Source organism: Nerophis lumbriciformis, linkage group LG17 (genome assembly GCF_033978685.3).
Source record: "Nerophis lumbriciformis linkage group LG17, RoL_Nlum_v2.1, whole genome shotgun sequence".
NCBI classification, from domain to species: domain Eukaryota; kingdom Metazoa; phylum Chordata; class Actinopteri; order Syngnathiformes; family Syngnathidae; genus Nerophis; species Nerophis lumbriciformis.
In genome coordinates, this window is record NC_084564.2 from 23,594,163 (window position 1) to 23,618,733 (window position 24,571).

At 39.2% G+C, this 24,571-nt stretch overlaps 1 protein-coding gene across 1 annotated transcript in view; it reads left to right on the forward strand.

Annotated features, from left to right (window-relative positions):
• arhgap35a (Rho GTPase activating protein 35a) overlaps window positions 1-24,571 on the forward strand; it is a 118,351-nt gene that overhangs the window by 70,372 nt on the left and 23,408 nt on the right. Inside the window, exons 3-4 of the mRNA XM_061972918.1 lie at window positions 2,899-6,745; window positions 19,490-19,631. Of these exons, the coding sequence (XP_061828902.1) occupies window positions 3,011-6,745; window positions 19,490-19,631 (3,877 nt within the window). The 5' untranslated portion in view covers window positions 2,899-3,010. The remainder of the gene's footprint in view (window positions 1-2,898; window positions 6,746-19,489; window positions 19,632-24,571) is intronic.

The window sequence follows — 24,571 nt, forward strand, 5'->3', positions numbered from 1 at the left end:
AGTGTGGCTGAAACGTAACCCTCTAGTAAGGTGTGGGCAGAGTCTTGAAGGTATACCCTAAAGAGAGAAAGTCTTACCCAAATTTAAACATCTACATTGTTTTTCTTTTAAAAGACACAGATTTGTGAAGTTTTATTGTCATTCATGATTTTTGTTCTATTAGTTTGGCTTAGAGGGCCCAACATATGTTTATTTTCCTCCATTTGCCATAAAATGTTTGCATCCTTGCAACTTATAAAGTTGAGTTGCTTCTGTCCGGGTCCTTCAGACCTAGTAAAACAATAAAACTTTATTTTCAAATCTTTCATAGTGACACAATGCAGCATTGGTAACATAGTTTACGCTTGTGAGCAGGAGCAAATCATCTGTGAGTGTTGGGCATCCTTCAGTGGTGACCAGCTTTATTTGATCACCGGTGATGGTCTCCAGCATGTTGCTAAAGGACATCATGATCCGAGCAGTCTTTGTGTGCACATGCCTGGGCATGTTTGCCTAAGCAAATATACAGGTCACTTGTCTAAAGCAGGTCGAAAGTAGGAAGCTTATTTGCCACTCTAACATCTTTATGATTTTTGAAATTGTCATAAAAAGTTTCTCCCAAAAACTTGCTGTGCTTCTCAATAGATATAAATGTTGAACATGGTGTCTGTAAACCCTATATCAGTGGTTCTTAAACTGGGTTCGATCGAACCCTAGGGGTTCGGTGAGTCGGCGTCAGGGGTTCGGCGGAGGTCAAGACACACCCGACTCATCGTGTAAATACAAACTTCTCCCTTATCGCCGTATTACGGATACGGCAAGGGCTGACTGATTTGCAAGTGTGTAATTTGTTGTGAGTTTATGCACTGTGTTGGTTTTGTTGTTTGAACAAGGTGATGTTCATGCACGGTTCATTTTATGCACCAGTAAAAAAAAACATGGTAACACTTTAGTATGGGGAACATATTCACCATTAATTAGTTGTTTGTTAACATGCAAATTAGTAACATATTGGCTCTTAACTAGTCATTATTAAGTACTTATTAATGCCTTATTCGGCATGGCCTTATTATAACTCTAACCCTGACCCTAACCCTAACCAAATAACTCTAAATTAAGTCTTTGTTACTTAGAATATGTTCCCCTAGTGTCCAAATAACTCTAAATTAAGTCTTTGTTACTTAGAATATGTTCCCCTAGTGTCCAAATAGCTCTAAATTTAGTCTTTGTTACTTAGAATATGTTCCCCTAGTGTCCAAATAACTCTAAATTAAGTCTTTGTTACTTAGAATATGTTCCCCATACTAAAGTGTTACCAAAAACATATAACTTTGTCTTGAATTTGAAAAAAAAATTTTTTTTTTAATTTTTCACTAAAGAAGGGTTCGGTGAATGCGCATATGAAACTGGTGGGGTTCGGTCCCTCCAACAAGGTTAAGAACCACTGCCCTATATGCTTGGTGCTAATCTGCATACAGTGGTACTGTCTTCTTACATTTTATTATGGATGAATATGTTGACAACTCAGCACAAGCTATCTTAAAGGGACTAAGTCTATTGCTTGCTGAACTATTGGAACAACACATCATCGGTAGTGTAAAACTAAACCACTAATAGGGATCGTGTGCTGGCTTTAGACCGTCATGGATTAGTTTTACCCTACTGATGATGTTTTGTTGCAATAGTAATACTTTTTGATTATTATGATTCCCTCTGTTTCTCCAACCTGGTAAAACACTGAAGGGGGATTCTGTATAATTGTATTGCTTTTTTCAGTTTATTCCAAACTGTTTTGTTTAACGTGATTCATACATGTATGTGCACTTCATGTGTGTATATATAATGTACTTTCCTTAGTGTGCTTAGTTTGTAGAGAATATCAATAAACCACCTCAAGTTATTTTCCATCTCTAATTCAAAAGACTGTTTACATATTTGGCAAACTAAATTCCAACATTCAGGGAGGGCAGAATATAGTGTAGCCTGTGTTACCTTTTACAATAAGCACCAACAATCAAAAAATAGAGAAGAACAATATAATAGAAGAAACAAATCCATCCACCTATCTATTTTCTACCGCTTGTCCTTCTGTTATTTCTACTAACCAGTAATACAGCTTTGTTTATAGATATACATTACATAATACAGATTTGTTTTTAGATGTACATAAAACATTTATTTATCCTTTTTAAAGAAAATATAGCCTTCATTGCCAACCAAAATTCTCATGATGCCCTATATATGACAATGTCATATTGACCAGCCCCCTCCACGCCCCTAGCCACAAATATAATGGCAATCTGAGGGAAACTCTGGAGTCATTTGAGTAAAGTTTCAAAACATGTTTTTGATTTTGCGACAAGTTGGCAAACAGGCAGTGCATGCTTTTAAAAAGCAGATGGCTTTCCCTCGTTGGCCAATTAGTACATTGAAACTCTTATTTCCGTTCATCTATTTGTTATGCATGTCTTTCATTTGGGGCAAAAAAGTTTGATGTGCCACTTTTCACGTTGTGTGAGTGTGATGACTGACTGTGTATTATGTACATTTTGTGTTTGTTTTCTGTGACAGTGGCAAAACCATATAACTTTCATGTTCGGCCGCTGGTAAGGATAAACGAGATTATTGTAATACAGCATATCATTTCGGAAGCCAAAATATAGCAGGAATAAATGAAGGCGGCACCAGTGTTTGCAGTACAATCCTGGCAGTGTTGATACCATTGGCAAGTGGGGATAAGTAATTCCTGCAGCTGTGCTACTGGCCTCAGTCTTTCAAGGAAACATTTATTGAAGTAGTGGTGTCACAAATTAAACATAGTTAGCAATACACTATACAGTGAAAAACATCACTTCTCATTTTAATGTGTTTTGTATAATGTTTATAATTCTACATTTATTCTCTCTCTTTGTCTCGCAGGGTCAACCCCGATAGTGAGAACCTCTTGCATGGGAACCCTGAGTCCTTGGCAGCCTCCTTCTCTCTCTAGAGCTTGAGGCAAGCATGGCAGGATGAACCTCCGCCAGCGATAATGATGGCCAAAAAGCAAGATGTCCGGGCGCCCATCTACAACCTGGTCGTGGTTGGGCTGTCCGGTACAGAGAAAGACAAGGGCCAATGCGGAGTGGGAAAGTCCTGCCTGTGCAACCGCTTTGTTCGGCCAAGCGCTGATGACTTCTACCTGGACCACACCTCTGTTCTCAGCACTAGTGACTTTGGAGGACGTGTAGTGAACAATGACCACTTCCTCTTCTGGGGAGAGGCTGGTAGAACTGTGGAAGAGGGACCAGAGTGTCGAATGAATGTGGTGGAACAGACAGAATTCATTGATGACCAAACATTCCTGCCGCACCGGAGCACGGCGCTGCAGCCATACATCAAGAGGGCTGCCTCCACTAAACTAGCCTCAGCTGAGAAGTTGATGTACTTTTGCACAGACCAGTTGGGGCTCGAACAAGACTTTGAGCAGAAACAGATGCCCGAGGGCAAGCTCATGGTGGATGGATTTTTACTCTGTGTGGATGTGAGCAGGGGCATGAACCGCAGCTTTGAGGATCAGATGAAGTTTATTACAAATCTGTACAACCAACTTGCTAAAACAAAGAAACCTGTGGTACTGGTTCTTACCAAATGTGATGAAGGAGTTGAGCGCTACATTAAAGACTCCCACACATTTGCTCTAGCGAAGAAAAACCTGCAGGTGGTAGAAACATCAGCACGCTCAAATGTCAATGTTGACTTAGCCTTTCTAACACTTCTTCAACTAATTGACAAAAGTCGAGGGAAGCCCAAAATAATCACTTACTTTGAGGCACTAAGACAGCAGAGTCAACAGATTGCCTCAGCAAAAGACCGCTATGAGAGGCTTGTCAACCGCATTGTAAGGAACCACAATGAGACTTGGCTCTCTGTCAGTCACCGTATGCAGTCCGCACCAGAGTACAAGGACTATGTCTTCCTTGAGGGGACAGCTAAAGCCAAGAAGCTCTTCCAACAGCACGTGCACAGACTAAAGCAAGAGCATATAGAGAAACGGAGGAAGGCCTATCTAAGTACTTTACCACAAGCCCTCTCTGTACTATTACCGCAATTGGATGAGATTGACCATTTGAGCTGGTCTGGAGTTCAGAAAGTACTGGAAACAAAGAGAGACTTCTCCCAGTGGTTTGTTGTTTTAGACGACACACCATGGGAGACCACGCCGCACATTGACAAAATGGAGGATGACCGCATTCCCCAGGACCTCCTTGAAACTCGCACAGCTGAGGATATCTACAAAACTCACCTGGACCAGCTAAGGGAAGACCGAAAACGAGCAGAAATGAGATGGGAATTCAAGGAGAAGCTGAGTGTCTCGCCTTTCATTACTCCAGGAAAACCCTGGGAGGAGGCTCGCAGCTTCATAATGAATGAAGACTTTTACCAGTGGCTGGACGAAGCAGAGTATCTGGATATTTACAATAAGCACCAGAAGGAGATTATCGACCGAGCCAAAGAGGACTTTCAGGAGCTGCTTCTTGAATATTCTGAACTTTTTTATGAGCTAGAGGTGGATGCAAAGCCAAGTAAAGAAAAAATGGGAGCAATTCAGGAAGTTTTAGGTGAGGAACAAAGGTTCAAAGCCTTACAAAAGCTGCAGGCAGAAAGGGATGCTTTAGTATTGAAACATATCCACTTTGTTTACCACCCAACAAAGGACACCTGCCCCAACAGTCCTCATTGTGTGGACTCTAAAATTGAGCAGATCCTGGCTTCCAGATTTCCCACTCGCTATGCATCACCAGATAGTTTAAGACTGGATGGGGGTAGGGCAGAAAGGATAAATCTGGTCATACTTGGTAAAGACGGGCTTGCCAGAGAAATGGCAAATGAGATAAGGGCATTGTGTACCAGTGACGATAGGTACGTGCTCGATGGAAAAATATATGAATTAGCTCTTCGGCCCATTGAGGGCAATGTACGCTTGCCAGTCAATTCCTTCCACACACCAACCTTTGCACCTCATGGTTGCCTGTGTTTGTATAACTCAAAGGAATCACTCTCATATGTGGTTGACAGTTTAGAAAAGCTTAGAGAGTCAACCATAGGTAGAAGGGACAGAGAAAATGTTTTAACCCAACTGCCACTTTTTCTCCTCCTTGTGACTAAGCGTGGGGTGGGTTCTATAGGGGACATTGGGGGGGAAACTGCTCAGACTCTTATTCATCAAGGGTTGCTTGTGGCTGCAAAGCTGCAGTGTTGTTACCTGGACCCAGCCTCGCCAGGCATGGGCTATGGGCGCAATGTCAATGAGAGGCAGCTCAACCAGATGTTGAAGGGCCTTTTAGAGTCCCGTAGAAGCCTAAGAAGCGGCTCACCACCTTTACCCTCTTCATTGTCCACCCTCAGAGACTCTCAGTCCCAGCCAGTACTAGAATCAGACTTGAAGATTGTCATGTGCCTCATGTGTGGAGACACGTATGATCTAGACCAGCTCCTTGCTCCCTTCTTGCTGCCCCAGCATTGTCGCCCCGCTATCAGCCTCAACAGTGGAACCTCTGTCCTACTGGATCTAAGTATAGGTGGTCAGAGACAGACAATTGAGTTGTCTTTGCTGTCCTTTCATTCTTCATTCTCTCTCCGCAAGACTCGGCTGGTCCACGGCTACATTGCAGTGTACTCTGCTCGCAGGAAAGCCTCCTTGGAAACTTTGTGCGCTTTCCTGTGTGAGGTTCAAGACATCATTCCAGTTCAGTTGCTTGGAGTTGGGGAAAGCCAAATGGAGCTTTCAGACTCTGAGTCAGCAAAGGAACAGGTCAGTCAGGGAGAGGAACTTGCTCATGAAATTGAGGCAAGGTTTAACACAGTAATATGCGGGCATGGAGGAGTTGTAGGCGGACTTCATAAGATCGACCTTTTCCAAACTTTTCTCAAGGAAATAGTGGAGAAGCGCACTATTATTGAGGCAACACACATGTATGATAACGTGGCTGAAGCCTGTACCAATGAAAGCACCAGCCCTCGTTGTGGCTCACCAAGTCCAGTGAATCTTATGGACTCCGAAGACGACATTGACCCATCACCACCTTCTTATCCGACTTTGAGGGAAGATGGAAGTCTGTGTTCCCATCTTGGAAGCTTAAAGCTAACAGATTTAGATTCAAGTGACACATTTTCCGTTATTTCTGAACTCAGCACATTTGAAAGCAAGTTAAACAACAAGGTGCCTCCGCAAGTGAAACCGAAACCTGTCCGAAAGGTCAATCTAGGCCCTTACATGGACCAGCAAGTTGGCACCACCCGCCGCTCTTTGCCCCAAGCTGTCACCTGGGCTCCAGGTAGCGATGGTGGCTACGATCCCTCCGACTACGCCGAGCCTATGGATGCTGTGAGCAAACCTCGACATACAGAGGAGGAGAGTATTTACTCTGTCCCTCATGACAGCACACAGGGCAAGATCATTACCATCCGCAATGCCTACAAAGGTCACGCCAACGGGAGCGCTGGGGGGAACGGGTCCGACAGTGAGGCGGATAGCAGCTCGCTGGAACGGAGAAGAAAGTTGTCGGCCATTGGAGTAAAGCCTAGACTTTACAGGGACAGATCCAAACGTCTTGGAAAATTCAGCAGTTTTAGGACAAGCTTTTCAATAGGCAGCGATGATGAGATGGGGGGGCCACCCAAGGCTAGTCAGGATGATGGAGGAGCCCAGAAGGACAACTCCATTGAGGAAAATGAGGACCCCAAAAGGAGAAGTATCCTGAAGAGCTTGCGCAGAAATACAAAGGTCAGTGTTTGTGCATCATCTCATCACTGTCATGTATGTGTACTAAACTGAAAAATCCACTACTAATATATTAGGGGCCACACATCCCCTGCTCTACGTATTGCGCATGGCAGAAGGATCACATTGATTTTATGACACGTTGTTTGACGGAGTGTTATAAAGTGTTTTTAATTTCTTGTAATATTTGGAGTATTTCTACTGATTTATTTTAGAAAATGATGATTATCATATGTAATTGTTGAGGAGCAGGCACACTACAGTCATTCCAAACCTAGGGTACACACTTATTTTTAGATGGATTATTGTGTGCATTTACTAATGAACCCTAGCATTAGAACTAGATTTAAGGGGCGAATCCTCTCCCAGATAAAGTAAACGCTTTTACATTTATTTTATTACATATTTCCCCATAGAAAGTGTGTCTTATCAAATGTTTTGTCAAAAATGCTTCTTACAAATTGTATCTAATGACTCATGCAACATTACACAATGTTTTGCACATGCAGTTTTAATTAGGTTTTGGCTGAGAATCAACACCTGCATCCTTTGGTGGATATCTTATCGCTGAAGTTAAAGAAGACTAATTAGTGCAATCTCTGCTTTCGGGAAGCTTTTGCGAAGAGAAAAAAAGACTTTAGAGGATCACCCCTAAAAGGATGTTTGCTATGTTGTCCCTGACCGCTCTGTGGGAGCCCTCGAAATGAGCTCATTATCGGAGTCTGTATTTAAAAAAGTTCAGTCATTACACTCCTGACAGCAGATGAAAGAAAATCTAAATGGATCAAGAAAGAATCACCAATACTTGTTTTTTTTCACCACATATTTTGAAAGGATCACCTTGTATTTTAATAGACTGGTTACTGAAGACAGACTAAGACAACATCAAGCAAAATGGTGCGTGTGTCATTAGTATGGGTTTTACGGTACATGTAGTTGTAGTCTGAATGTTTTGGTATAGAACATGTTGTATGGTACATATATTTTAGCCTTTTGTTATAACAATATATATCACAATATATTATTTGTTGCGTAAATGATAATAGGACCATTTCAAATATGGGTTACAAAGGCTCCTAATTTGGCTGCTGACATATGCGATAACATTTCTGGCTATATAATTTTTTCAAAACTATTGTTAATCTACTTGCTCATTTTTGTTAATATCTGCTTGCTTTCGGATGTAGCATGGTTCTATCTACACTTCTGTTAAAATTTACTAAGCACTTATTTTTCTATTGTTTGGCTTACTTCACATTATTTTTGGATAATATTACAAATGTAGGTATTTATCCAATACCAAGTAGTTATAGGGGCAGCATTAATCATACCGATACTTCAAATTTTGAACATTATTGAATGGTAACATTTTTGATCACCATTATATTCAGACAAAACACAGGATGATGTTGTAACAATATCAATTAAATATTCAAAATGTTCCTACTATTGCCTCTTATTTATATTCTTTGGGTTTTGCTCTTAAAGTCTTCCAATGTCCAGTTACTTAGTTCCTGAGTTTTTAAACAATAACAGACCGACATAAGATTTTTGGATTGATCAAAAATAAGAATAATGATAAAGCTAAGCAGTTTTTTTGCTGTGCATTTTGTTACCTTACTGTATCAAAAATTAACTGAACCGTGACCTTAAAATTTCCGAAACGTTATTTTGGTTTGCCATTAGACCCCTAGTCATTAGTCAGTTAAATTTGTGGTTAATAAAGCTGTTGCGCATACTAATTTACACTTGAATGGTGGAGTTTTTTCCCCTTTTACTCTGCTCTCTAGCTTGCGCCTCCCCTGTGGTGATGTTTCTGACCTTAAACTGTTTATCAGTCCTGGTATGCTGTTCATTCTCTTGCACGGCATGGTACAAAAAGGCCTGTGTGTACGTTGCACTTGTGTGACGAATACTATGCTTGGTAGTAGTGTGAAACAGGTTTTCACACATTCAGTTTCGAGGTCGACTGGAAAGGCGTCTGCGTCTTTTATCACTTCACATCTTTCTTTGGTCTGTAACATGCCTGCTACGTGCAACGACAGCTTGAGAACTGTAAAGGTTGTTTACTGGCTTTGCTATCAATACAGTGGCCCAGTAGTCTATGACCTACATAAGCATGCTTTGCAGGCTCCAGTAGCTCTGACCCTTCCCCTGAACTCAGTGCTCTGTGACCCTGTCCTTGAAAGGAGTGGGTGTAGAATTAAGATCAATAAAGTACCATGTGACAAATTTTACAGTTACTAAAGGTTTCTTTGCGAGCAGATTTTTTAGATGCAAGTTATTAGTACCACGCTTATCATTAATGATTACCCCAAAGCAGAGATCCTCAGTTTAAAGGAAATTTTCAGTTCTGTATTTGGTAAAGAGAGGTTTTTGCAGCACATTCTTAAAAAAAGAGCAGGCAACTCATATAGAATCTTTGACTAGTGCTTTTGCAGGATGTCCTTAAAAACCTTAGGCTGGCCATTCAATGGCCATGGTACTGAACAGCGTGATCCGATTGGTTTAGTCTCATCTCGCGGCCAGTACTACTGTATGATGGTTATTTTTAGTTTATTTAGCCATTTTTTATGTTTGAAAGGCTTAATTTAGTGCAGAATTGTTGTATAATGTGGTTTAAAAAACAAAGTTTTTATTGCTTATTTGTTTATTTGAAAAGGATCCCCATTAGCTGATGCCATGGCAGTCAGCTAGTGTTACTGGGGTCCACACAAAACATCACATACTACGAAACTGTTTAAAACGTTGCAAAACACATTAGGTAAAATAAAAATACTACTAAAAGACATGAGTTCACAATATAAATTAATCACTATCAATATGCATAAAATATGTAAAAAAAAAAAGAAAAAAGATTCAATTGTGTCAATCAACATGAAAATTAACACAGGTACAAACAACACATGAAATAACACAAATTAATTTAGTTTAATGTTATTTCCTCAACTGTGGTCATTTCCATTCCAGTAGATAACCTTTGCACTTTTTTTTTTAAAGGCTGATCTAACTTTTATTAGACGAATATCGGGTGGTATATCATTCCAATGAATTACTGTTTATTTTATTGGGTTTGCCTTTGAATTAGGTACGACAAGATTAACGTTAATAGCATATCTTGTATTGCAATTATGTGCATCAATACAATAGTCGATCTGGTCGAACATAAATAACACAACAGAAAAATGTGGCCAAACTGAAGATATCAGACCATGAGAGGCTTGAATGCATTTTATCAATACTAGTTTCTAATAGAGCAGCACAGAGCAAGCTTAGCAGCCCTGTTTTGAGCAATCTGTAATTTAACAAGATTTGTATTAGCTGTGGATGACCATACTGTTGAGCAATCATCCAAGTGACACAAAATTAATGATTTACAAACTTGACCCAGGATGTTAGAATGTACGTAGGAAGAACATTTTCTTGTGACTGCTATACCACGACCCATTTTGCTAACCATTGTATTTATATGCTCAGTCCACGATAGTTGACAATCTAGAACAAAGCCCAGCAATTTTGCTATGTCTACCTGTTGTATGGATAGGTTAAGTTTAGGTGTAGAAACCAATTTATGCTGCGACCCAAAAACAATACTCTTAGTTTTGCATATATTTAAGACTAATTTGTTTTAATTCAATCATAATTTATTTTTCAGATCGCTAGACAGAACTTGGTTTGTTTAATTGTTGGATTATTTTCTTGTAAATTAAAATTTTTTTTGTCAAGAATTATATTTATTGGCTAAGTAATAGAGATCGAACGATTATCGCCGCCGATATTTGGTTTTTTGATTGGTATCGGCTTTTTTATTGTATTTTTTTACAAAACTACCACATACAATAAATACACATATTATACCATCCATCCATTTTCTACCGCTTATTCCCTTTGGGGTCGCGGGGGGCGCTGGAGCCTATCTCAGCTACAATCGGGCGGAAGGTGGGGTACACCCTGGACAAGTCGCCACCTCATCGCAGGGCCAACACAGATAGACAGACAACATTCACACACTAGGGCCAATTTAGTGTTGCCAATCAACTTATCCCCAGGTGTATGTCTTTGGAGGTGGGAGGAAGCCGGAGTACCCGGAGGGAACCCACGCAGTCACGGGGAGAACATGCAAACTCCACACAGAAAGATCCCGAGCCCGGGATTGAACCCAAGACTACTCAGGACCTTCGTATTGTGAGACAGATGCACTAACCCCTCTGCCACCGATGAGCTAATATTTGCAAAAAATAACAAAGTTTACAAGTTTGGACGTTAAGTATCTTGTCTTTGCAGTCTATTCAATTGAATATAGGTTGAAAAGGATTTGCAAATCATTGTACTCTGTTTTTATTTACGATTTACCACGTGCCAACTTCACTGGTTTTGACTTTTGTACTTTTTAGAATAATACATAATGGTATTTTTAATTAGTGAAGTAGATACTGCTATACCAAAAAATTTTTCTCAAGCAAAAAAACTTCCCTTTTTTCCTGGAGCCCTCTTTTTTTATTCATTTCAAAATTTTTAAAATGTACACACAAAAAAAACTTATGGCCTTGTCCATCTGTTAACTGACGTATACTTGCCATGTTTAGCCAACTTTTACTGCAAATTAAGATTTTCTCCAAATATCAGTTATCAGCCTCCTTAACTACTAATGATCGGTATGGGCCCACCGTACCCTACCATTACACACCTAGTGGCAACATATTGTTTTGTTGTATTTATTTATAACTTTATTCCTTTCATCATATCATTTACTGAATTACAATTCCAAAAGTTAACAGTCTTGCGATGACATTATACAAAAACAAAAATAATGATGTGGTTGCCAGCCCCGAGCTATCTGAAAATGTGGCGGCCCAATTAAGTTGACTAGCCCAGACCTAGAGCGTGTATGGATATCTACATTACATTGCGATCAGGTTCCATCACAGTCCAACACAGCTCTCTCCAGTAAAAAACACTCAAGTTTCAATCTGCTCCATGCTGGAATCCCCTCAGGGTAGCTGACTGTGGATGTTTTTGAGTTATCCAGTCATCTTGGGAAGATATATACGTGAGGGGAGTTTTCTATGCTTTGACTTTTTTAAGCAGTCAACACATCTGAGATCCGCTGTGAGCCTGAGGGTGGCGTCAACTCTGAGTTGTGACGGGCAGCAACAAATAATTGAAACGGCTTTTTCAGTCCCCCCCATTTACCTCAGGCGGTGACAAACTGTTTTGCCTGTTACACCCTCTCTCTCGCTGAAAGGCCGGAAACACTTCCCTCGCTCGCCCCCCTTCTCTCCTGCAGCTTCTTTTCATTTGTCCGCAGCCAGCAAATGGAATGTTTTAAATTCCTCTTGTCACCTAGCTCTACTTGAGTGTCCACAAGTGAGAAGTTGGAGAGGGAGAGACAACACAACCCTGCAAGGAAATTAAACTTAGCTAAGAAGAGCTTACAATGCTCCTTTTTTATTGTCAATGTAGTTGTATGTGTCTGCACTGCACAGTGCCAAAAGTTGTCATGTGTTGTTATTACAGTCACACTCCGAATTTTAAATACCCCACAGGTTAAGACAGAAACCGAGCAACATTTTCGAAAGGAATATGCCTCTCACAAAGACAGAGGACATTACCAGAAGTTTCGTGACTCACGTTCTAAGCACTAAGCCCCCAGTGTGTCCCTACGGAGTGTCCAGCGTTACCAAATATTTCAGTTTCATGCTAAGATAATAATCCCGGTTTGCTGTGTGGAAGAGAAAGTATAAAGAAGGCTGCATTTCACAAGCTTAAACTTAGACTTCCTTTATTGTCATTCAAATGTGAACTTTACAGTACAGATAAGAACACAATTTTGTTGCATTAGCTCATGGTAGTGCAGGATAAAAGAGCAATAAGGTGCAGAGTGTTTGCATTTACAAAAGAAGGTGCAGATATAAATAAATTCATTACTGTACAGATAAATATATTGCACTTTAGCATATGCATCTACGTTTACGGATGTATGTTATATTATCTTTATAGTACAGCGAGTTAATCCATTTTTACGGGGGAATTGAGGGATTATTATGATGCGCTCAAGAGTCTTATGGCCTGACGGAAGAAGCTGTTACAGAACCTGGAGGTTCTGCTACGGAGGCTGCGGAACCTCTTTCCAGAGTCCAGCAGTGAAAACAGTCCTTGGTGCAGCTTCACAGCTGCAGTGCACTTTGTTGCTTGTCGAATGATTGTCATTTGACCCATCCCCTTGTTCACCCCCTGGAAGGTGAGGGGAGCAGTGGGCAGCAGCGGTGGCCGCGCCCGGGGAATCATTTTTGGTGATTGAATTCCCAACTCCAACCCTTGATGCTGAATGCCAAGCAGGGAGGTAATGGGTCCCATTTTTATAGTCTTTGGTATGACTCGGCCGGGGTTTGAACTCACAACCTACCCATCTCAGGGCGGACACTCTAACCACTAGGCCACTGAGTGTTGTGCATCAGCATTAATGGATAACTTATTTTTATACTTAGGGTCTGATTTACTAAAGGTTTGTTTGTACTAAAACACGCTTAAACTTGATACGCAAAGCTGATCTAATAAACGTGTGCAAAATAGATTGAGTCTGCCAAGTGAGCAGAGTAAGGCGTGCAGTCCATTTTGCGTCTCTGTCTTTATTATTATGCAAATTATATGCTGATCATCAAAACACCCACAATAGCGGGAGGAGAAGATGCAAAAATAATTATTTAGCACGCGTAATGTGATTTGTCTACACTCATCACCGTTTTGCGAGCACTATTTTGCATTTTATTTAGCAGGTGTGAGAAGGATGTCCAAATTGACAGCTCCACACACGGCTGCAGGATCAGTGCTCACCTTGTACAGACAGATGTCCTTTTTGTCAACATTTTGGACACTCAGGAATAAAAAATATTAGACATACTGTCTATTCAGAAACATCATTTTACAATTTTATAGCTGCTAGAGGATTTAAGGACCTACTAAAACAAATTCAGTTTATGCGCTTCGGCATTTAATATTTTCTAAAAGGGGATTTGCACTTTTTTTGGGAAATTTGCTTATTGTTCACAATCATTATGAAAATACAAGGCAATGAATGCATAATGCGTTCTAACTCAAATTAAACGTAATTAATAGTCCACTTCGGCCTGGACCGATAACAAATTTTGCTTGACCATATATTGACCTACAAATTATTGCCAATAAACGATATTATTGCTATTCTTTTATGAAACCAAATTACCATTGATGTAATGATAATGCACAATGATAATACATGTATATCCTTTCAAATGCAATAAACTTGTGTTTCTCGTGTATTTTAACATTGTAATTGGAATGAAACAATTTAAATCTTCAATTTGAATAAAACAAACGATAAAAATAAAATATACTTTGTCTGTTAGCACAATTTTGCACTTGAATAAACATTACAAACAAAAGCAATAAAATATCTTAAGGAGGGGATGGGGGGCTTAAATATACAACCATAACAATAAATAAAATAGCTAAATAAAGTATTGACGAACAAAGTTGCACTTCAATGTAAGCAGAGGTTCTAATGACAGCAGACATTGTACAGTAAGTGATGTTTTATTATGCTTGTTGACTCTCATGCAGTCTGTAGTAAGTAGTCATCAGTGATGTTGAAGAAAAAAGCAAAGTTCGGGATGCGTTTTTGAAATTATTGCGCCGCGTATGCTTAAAATGGCGTTTGTTACATAAAAAGTAGTACATGTCTCCTGCATATTTAAAAACATTGCAAAATCCAACAGGTGATAACATGAATGTGCAGTAAATGAGAGTGTCTTCGTGGGAATGCCCTGTATAGTACACGCAAAATTCTCATTTAAATAAGGTGGCCTGCAGCACTTAACAATTGCACACGCAGTCTTAGTAGATCACACACAACACGCCCACTATTTTATATATTGCACACACTGTGTGGTATTTGGGTCTTAGAAAGTCATGCCCTTGGTGTGTTAAAACATAGTTGCAGCTCATTAGTCATTAAAGTTAAGCTTTTAGGTTTTTTTATGTTAATGATACGATTAACTGCTTTTTACATGTGTCAATATGTTGGAATATTATTTACATATGTGTACAAATAATTAGGGCTGCAGCTATTGATTATTTCAGTAATCGGGTAATATATCGATTTGTTTGTTCGATTAATGGAGTATTCGAATAACACACGCTTTCCATCCTCGATGCAACTTTTAGGGAAAATAGTTTTAATAAACAAGGATTTTCTGATGACCTCTCATTCTTTCTTCTTATAGATGTGCATAGCATTAGAATTGCGCCTCTGCTAATGAGTCAAAGCTGAATGGCATCAGAACCATTATGCTAAGAGTAGTTTTTATAAGGGGTGCACAAAAAAATCGATTCACATTTAAATCCGGTTCTTATTCATCCTGATTCTAAATCGATTTTTTTTAAATACATAAATAAAAAATTGTTAAAACATTTTTTTTAATTTTTATAATTATAAATACCAAATAATACATTGCGAGAATCGGTTTGAAATCAAGAATCGATTCTGAAAAAAATCGTTACCCCACAGAATTGAAATCCGGTCGAATCGTTGGGTACCAAAAGATTCTTACTCCTTGTTTTTATGGCTTCCAAGTAGGGCTGGGCGATATGGCCTTTTATTAATATCTCGATATTTTTAGGCCATGTCACGATACATGATAGATATCTCGATATTTTGCCTCAGCCTTGAATGAACACTTGATGCATATAATCACACCAGTATGATGATTCTATGTGTCTACATTTAAACATTCTTCTTCATACTGCATTAATATATGCTCATTTTAAACTTTCATGCAGAGAGGGAAATCACAACTAAGTCAATTTACCAAAACTTAAACTTTTAAACTTTCATGCAGAGAGGGAAATCACAACTATGTCAGTTTACAAAAACTGTATTTATTAAACAGTTATTAAGCAGTGGCACAAACATTCATGTCATTTCCAAAACAGAAAGTGCAAGATTGTCAGAGACATTTTAAAACAAGCTATTAGTGCACTTTTGGGCATGATGTCACTAAGATGACATATCAAAACAACACTAAATTAAAGTGCACTTTTTGTGCAGAGCGCCACTACAATAGTTTAAAACAAATAAAGTGCACTTTTGTGTATGATGTCACACAAGATATTTCAAAAACTGTTAAATAAAAATTTGCTGCATAATTTGAAATCAAATTGTGTATGTCCTTTGCTACGTGGTAGGCTACTGCGGACGTTATATCCTTCTGTTGTTGACTATTTTTTTCATACGGTGTTGATGTGGAAATGGAACACGCCAGGCTCATTTGGGTCAGTGCTGGTTGCTTCGGCGTTTTGTTGGGTGTGGCACCGGCCGGAGATGTTGACATGCAGAGTTTCAAGCACTCTTCATTCTCTAGCGGGTGACTTTTCAAATGATGCTACAAATTAGTAGTGCTGCTACTTTTTGTAGCAACGCTTTTGCCGCATACTTTACATATTACGGTTGTCTGTTCAACATCTTCCCGCTTGAAGCCAAACCACCGCCAGACGATGGACCGAGTGCTGTTTTTCTTGGGAATTAATTCTTCCTCCATTTGTTACCAGATTGGCACCTTCTCTCTCTCGTATTACCACTCGCACCGCTCCGTTAGCACCACCTGCTACAGCTAACTTTACCATGCCACTACCTCTCTGCTCCGCGAGGGCGTATGACGTTGCACACGCGACAGTATGTGACTTATGTAACAAGGTGCACTTGTTTTATCTCTCTGTGAGAAGGAGAGACAAGAAAGAGTGAGAAAAGCCTGTAGTGTAATGCCCACAGCTGAAAGCAATCGCATGAGAACGTATACTCGAACTCTCACGAAATAGTAATTTTCTACATCGCACAGAGACAAACCCGCGATATATCGAGTATATTCGATATATCGCCCATCCCTACTTCCAAGCTTCTTCAGCAGTGATGGTTTCCAGTAAATCTGCCATTTTGGCTGCTTTATGTGCAAGTGATAATAGTACCATGCAGGGTGTTACGGGCCGAGTGTGGCATCACTGTGAATAGAAACCAGATGAAAAACAATCACTAACAATAAGTCTAATTGAAGGACAACTTTGATTATGTTTATTCAACTGGCAGCGCAGCAAATGCACAGGTCAGCCTCTGTTCAGCTTCTCAGTCTTAATTGGTGTTTCTTTGCTTGTTTTTTCTGTGTGTATTGCTGTTTGACTGTGTGTATGTGGAAGTAGGATCGAAAACCTTCAGTATAGCGCAGTCCGTGAGGCCAGTATCTAGAGCAGAGGCCACTCTGGGCTCCGTCTCTCTAATGAGCCCTCCTCCATTCTTCTGTCAGGGTTGCTCTGCTGCTGCAGTCTATGTGCCCAGCCGACCATACATATACTGTATCCTCTGGTGGTCTGGCCCCACCGCCCAGCCTGCCAGGACAGTGCCTCGGGGGCCTGACAAACTTACTGGAGATGCAGGGCTTGGAGGCCTTCAAAACATGCCCACCCTACACCAATAATGCTTGGTACAATTACTGCTGATGTCATAGCCATAAGAAAGCAGGCAGTAAATGTTTGGAAGTGCTTATTGTGTATACAAAAGCAATTAATCAGTGGGATCTTTAATCGGCACCATGTTAAAAACAAATAACAGCTGTGGCTGTAGGCAACCCCCTGATATAGTCACAGCAGAGATTAACCAGCAAAGAAGAAAAAATCGCAAATACATTATTAAGTCAGGAAAAAATGTATTTTGTTCGTACCTTAATTTTTTCCTTAACTAAATTTGTTACCTTATTTTTTTTCCCTATAGAGCGCACTGGTATATAAGCCGCACCCACTAAATTTTAGAAGGAAAAAATATATTTCTATATGTTACCTGCACTGGACAATGACCCCAAACACACGTCAAAAGTGGTAAAGGAATGGCTAAATAAGGCTAGAATTAAGGTTTTAGAATGGCCTTCCCAAAGTCCTGACTTAAACGTGTGGACAATGCTGAAGAAACAAGTCCATGTCAGAAAAACAACAAATTTAGCTGAATACACCAAGAGGAGTAGTCAAAAATTCAACCAGAAACTTGCCAGAAGCTTGTGGATGGCTACCAAAAGCGCTTTATTGCAGTGAAACTTGCCAAGGGACATGTAACCAAATATTAACATTGCTGTATGAATACTTTTAACCCAGCAGATTTGATCGCATTTTCAGTAGACACATAATAAATTTATAAAAGAACCAAACTTCATGAATATTTTTTGTGACCAACAAGTATGTGCTCCAATCACTCTATCACAAAAAAATAAGAGTTGTAGAAATTATTGGAAACTCAAGACAGCCATGACATTATGTAAACTTTTGACCACGACTGTAAACGTTGTTAAATTAGTTATTTACACAGAAAATTTTGTAAATGTTAATTTTGCTGCTTAATTGTTTCTAATTAGTGTCTGTAACACGGCAGTAAAACGGATGATCAAACAAAACAGAAGTCATTGTCATGGACCCACTAGCTGCGGAAGCTCGCTCTCCAATCAGCTAAAAAGACTCAATAGCTCTACGATGACGTTTTGGTGAATTTACTGAGGAATTTCTGAAACTGAAACAATACAAAAAGAATGCCATTGTAAGTTATTAATACTAACACAGACACTTGTAAACGTGTTAGCTTATTAGCTAATGCTAATGACACTTGCTTGATTACATTATAATAGCACGTACAAATACTCGTTTGAAAACACTCCTAAAGACATCACACATTGGACGCTTTAGTTTGAATGAATAGTTTAAATTATATTGTAAAACTTGCAAACGTTGTGTGGAGTGACGAATGAAGAGTCCATATGAGTTAAAACGCTATGGAGGACTAGAAGATGGAACGGCACTTGTACTTTTCGGTTGAAAGCACTAAACAGAAGGAACTACTGTAGACGTTCACCCTGCAGTAAGCGAACCTGTCCAAATGATGGCGCCATAGCACAAACAATAACACACATTTTCAGTGTTTTTGATTGTGTTTTTTGAAAACTATTTGCATCTTCGCCGTCAGCGAAGAAAAATCCCTAAATTAGCCACACCGTTTTATAAGCCGCACGGTTCAAAGCATGGGGGGGAAAAAGTAGCAGCTTATAGTCCGGAATTTACGGTACCTTTTTTTTTCTTATAAGCCTGATGCAAGCCTAAATTTTGTGTGTTAACTAAAAAATAATAATTGCGATGAACACATAGTTATTTGACAAGATTGTAATCTGTGCTTAGGTTAGTTATTTTGTGCTACACTTTATTATTATTGAATATAATTCAAATCAAGAGTGAGATTACTAATGCAGTGTTAATGGTTGAGTGGGACCCCTCTGTAGTGGGAAAGTTGGACCCCGAGATCAAAAAGGTTAAAAACCCCTGAACTAAAGAACACTCTTGGAAAATGACTTCCCAAAAGAGTGAAAGCTATTACCGATGCGACTATATTTTTTTCTTTATATGTCCACTTACTGTAGCTGCAGTGAGCAGACTTTTGTCTGTTGTCTAGCTCACTGACACACACATTGAATGAAGGCAGGATCGTGCAAATGATCGCTTATCATATAAGCTTTGAAGGAATGTGCGGGATGGTCAGGTGCGTGCGCTCAAGTATATACTTGCAACCATAACACCCAAGCTGACCCTTCTTCACCCGATCAAGCCCGCGCTCCAAGTCCTATTGTCCGTGTCAATCAAGCGAGACAAAAGACCTCAATTGTGATTCCTCCCATCAATCTTTTCTTTCAGAAACCGCGATCCAAACCAAGGCATTCTATATCCAAACCTATTGAGAGCAGCTACTTCGGAGTGCCGCTGGTAACCGTGGTAACTCCAGAGAGACCCATCCCGGTGTTTATTGAGAAGTGTATACGATTCATTGAAACAACAGGTAAGAAACTACACCACATGCACTATATTTCAGTCATTTGTTCAAACCTTTTTAGAAACTATACACAGCCTGTACATTTACGTAAAATTGGGCTTTCCTCTGAATCATTATTATTAGGATATAAAGGTAAATAGATCAAATTACACATTTGACTTAAGTACATTGTGTGGGATTTACAAATACAGTAGCGCCTCAGAGGTTGAACACAATTCCTGACACTGCTTCAAGTCCTATTTGTTTGAATTTAGAACCACATTTTCCCATAGAGAAAAGAGCAATTGATTGAATTATTCTTAAGTGTGATATAAGTGTAACAAGAAGCTAACCGCTGTATATAATCTCCAAATCAATAAATTGTGTACTCCCGATTAACTGATGGACATGCTTGCGAATATTGCATATGCCTGGGAGGCCAGTCTCCTCACACAATGTGACTTTGCGTTGTCTTTTCTGTTTTCCTTTCCTTGTTATTGTCCACATATGATCAGTTTTACCATATATACTGAATAGGAGGAGTGCTGGAAAAAAAATGTTCACATCCAAATCGCAATTCTAATTTGTGATTCTAAATCGATTCCAAATTTTCAAGCATCGTTTTCTAAAAAAAAAAAAAGTTTTTTAGACCATCTCTGCGCTTACTCGCTGCCATAAGAGGAGCTTTTTGTAGCTTACCTTGAAAACCGAATAGACTTAGACCTAGACAAACTTTTTTGATCCACAAGGGAAACTGTTCCAAAAAAGATAAGTGATAATAAAAGCAAGAAAAGTTGAGAATAATACCAAAAATAAAGTAAAATAAAGAAAGTCAAAGGAGCTACTGTGACTCCTTCAGACGCATCAAAGAAAAAAGTTTACCGTATTATAAGAGATTGTATACAAAATAATACATTGCGAGAATCTGTTTGATTCTTGAATTGTGTCGAATCAAGAATGGATCCTGAATCAAAGCGTCATCCTAAGATTTTAAATCCAATTGAATCGTGAATTGTTGAAAGATTTACATCCCTCCGAAACAGCCAGGACAGACATGTATGTACCACTTTGCTGTGTCACGATATGTTCCCTTTTGGGTTATCATCACTATTATCACAAAATAAACTTGATTGAGGAAACAACCAAAATTAAGACAAGTAGGCTTGTTTTAAAAATCACTTCCAAACCTGATGAACTATTAAAGTAAGGTTTAGCTCTAGGTTCAGTAATTAGTACCCTGACTTTTATGTTAAACTGCCCATTTGAAATATATTACATAAAAACGGTTTTGTGTAGCTGTCTATTCATCTTGGTAAAAATATAAATATATATACCATATCCAAGCCACATTTTAGCATGTGAGGTCATCGAAAACATCTCTGCCACTTTCTGACATTCCCGCGCATTCCGCCTTTAATCTCTCTCTGCTGTTAAAAGGCTGCATATGTGTGGATTACTCAAGCCTTACAAAACATCCAGCGACCGCCCGCCTGCATGCCAGAGAGTGGAGGCAAGTCTGGGGGTAATAAATAAGGCGTCACGTTGGAGTGCACCTCGCCCTGTTCACATATGTAATGGTGCAGTTACCGCACAACATCTAGGCAAAATAGAGTGGGAAATTATTATTTATGTACGCACTCCTCCAGAGGTGTTTTTATTGCATCTTAACATCCTCCAGTGTTTCTTTTATTCCCGTCTTTGTCCTTCAGTCCCCCTTGGTTTTCTACCTCTGAGTCACTTCTCCTCCTTCCCCCTTCAGTCTCTTTGAGTACTTTCTAGCTGTCAGCTTTGATTTCCTTCATCTATCTCTTAACCCATATTTCCATTTCTCTGCAGTCTTATCACCTGTCTCCCTCCCATATCTCCACATCTTGTCCTTCTCCTTCAGTCAATTCCTTTTGTGTGTGTACTCAGGGGTTTTGCAAGGTAATGTTATTCCCCACAGCTTAACACTACACACCTGTACTACACGTTATACACAAACTATTAGCATCTACAGTCAAATTATTAATTGTAATGTTAAAATAAAAACCTAGAAATGTATGGTTGAAAGTGACCACTATGTATCCCATTAGGTGTTCTTCAAATGTTTCAAGGGTGGGAATCACAATGTAATTATCGCGATTGTATTTCCAAAGGTGACAATATCATCATAACAAAGCAATTTACAGTAGATTGGTTGAAAGTCAGTTGTGATGCATCATGGAAGGAAAACACTTTTGAACATACAAATCTGAAAAAATATATACCTAAATATAAAGATGCTGAAAAAAAGTAATTCTTATTCAAATCGTAAGTCTCATTTATTCCGATTCTAAATCACGTCATCATTTTCAAGAATCGATTTTAAAAGACAATTTTTTGTTGTTTGAGGATCCATTTTAAATATACGTTTCTAGGTCATTTCTGCACCTACTCGCTGTGTGTATATGTCAGCAGCCAAGAGGGGCTTTTGAGAAGGTTTTATTATCACTTTTATACCGAATTATATATTGCGAGAATAGGTTTGCAATAAAAATACATTCTGAATCGAATCGTCACCCTAAAATTTTGAATCCTCATTGAATCGTGAGTTGGTGTAAGATTCATATCCCACCAAAATATATTCATTTTTCATATTTTCATTTCATATCATATTCACCTACTCAGTGGCCTAGTGGTTTGAGTGTCCGCCCTGAGATCGGTAGGTTGTGAGGTCAAACCGCGGCCGAGTCATACCAAAGACTATAAAAATGGGACCCATTACCTCCCTGCTTGGCACTCAGCATCAAGGGTTGGAATTGTGGGTTGAATCACCAAAAATGGTTCCTGGGCGCAGCCACCGCTGCTGCCCACTGCTCCCCTCACCTCCCAGGGGGTGAGGGGAGCAGTGGGTAAGGGGATGGGTCAAATGCAGAGGACAAATTTCACCACACCTAGTGTGTGTGTGACAATCATTGGTACTTTAACTTTAACTTTTTGGTGAGAGAAAAAAAACTGTTCAGTTGAGTATAATGTATTTCCTAAAAATACAAGACAAACTTTAGTTAATTTGAATATACTTTATTTTTTTATTTAAAATCTAACATTAGTTTTTCAAGATTGTTTGCACTTGGTTCATTAAAAAAGTTACCGGTACTCCATTCAGCGCCATTCGTAATGGACATTAAAATGGATTTACATGTAATATTAATTGTATAGGCATGCATCTATTAATCCAATGTATCCCTAATTTTACTTGGTTTTGGTTTCAGTTATTTAACTACCATGAATAAGGATGTCTCTATCAACATTTTTTCCCCTCTCGTTCTGATCGGGTTTCGAGTCCTGATCCGATACTTTCACAATTGATTATACAACTGAAAATGTGATATATCAAGTAACTAAAGTAAACACAATAACACATTTGTACTTATCAAAGCTACGAACAATGGGAGACCGGGCTTTCTGCTCCGCCGCTCCCAGTCTGTGGAACGCTTTCCCTGACCACCTGAGTGCACCACAAACTGTCGATGCTTTTAAAAAAGGCTTAAAAACCCTTCGTTTTAAAAAAGCCTTTTTTAGATATATGCGTGCTAGTTCTAGTTTTTATTTTTATTTATTTTTATTATCTTTTTATTATTTTTTTAATATACTGTAGCACTTTGAGGTTGTTTGCTTTTTTAACAAAATAAAGTAGCTAGTGCACAATAACTAAACAAAAGCAAAAAACTACTATTGACTCCCATTTAAATCATTTGGGTTCTGCCCTCAAAACCTCCCTGTATCCAGGGACGCACTCAAAACAAAATGGTCAAAAAATGATTTTGAACTAATAAAAACAAGAAAAATAAAAATATCTTATTCTTTTAGTATTGTTTACAGTATATACTGATAGTACACTAGGTATTGATAGTGTCGACATTTTAGTGGTTAGCTTCTCGTGTTGTCCTGCTCAGTGTGTGTGTGTGTGTGTGTGTGTGTGTAGCAGGCTTAGCCATTCCCTTTCCTCTTGTCCTTCAGTGATACTTGGAATAAACGTAGTTTATTTTCCGCCACGGTGGTGAGAATTAGTATCTTGGAAGAGGGTTCACACTGTGGATAGACAACACGCTCGTTGCATCTTGCTCTCAAATTCGAGCCGGTATTCTGGCTAGACACGCACCTTCCTGGAATTCATGCAACTCTCTTAGTATTGTTTTAATGCCATAAGATATCAATAGTTACATTGACGGTATATACTGTATATTTTTATAGTCATAACGAAACATACAAGTGCACTGCTTTGTTAAGTCAAAATGTGCTAGATTATACAGTATACTTCAGGTGTACCTTATTAAGTGCCCAGTGAGTTTATTTCCCCTTTCATACAAGTGCATGCTCACAACACAATAGAACACAGACGGAGCGGAGGTGGAAAGTGGGGGGAAATGAGTAACAATGTATTATGAGGGTTTTTTTTGTAGCTGCTGTAAGTCAGACTTACGTATCTGCGTCTGCAATCTGCTGCTGTAATGGTGCTTACAGGAAATTACGGTACTGCGCTGACACCATGTTTGTCTCTTTAGTGCTACTTGATAATGAGGGAGCATTGTGAAGCTAACCATGACCTTAGCGGCTTTGAATCACACCTTACTGTAGTGAAGAAAAATACCTTCAGGCAAGTTGTATCTGTAAAATTATCTTTAATAATTGTAAGAATTGTGCGATCTTCTGCCAGATCCAATGTAGTCCTTTAGACCAGGGGTAGTCAACTGAATGATTTTGGGGGCCACATTTCCAGAATGCCAAGGACCGTGGGGCCGGACTTCTCCCTTCAGTATTAGTCTTATTTTGTATATTCTGTAGAAACAGCGTCCTCTTCAGTGGACATTTGATTTTGGTCTATTTACTTGGTCAGAGTTACAGGAGCGGTCTGCTGTTTTTAGGGACATACTGTACTGCAAAAAAGGTAGTCAAAGATCATTTCTATGACAGCACTTTCAGAATCTGCGGCAAAAATGTTTATT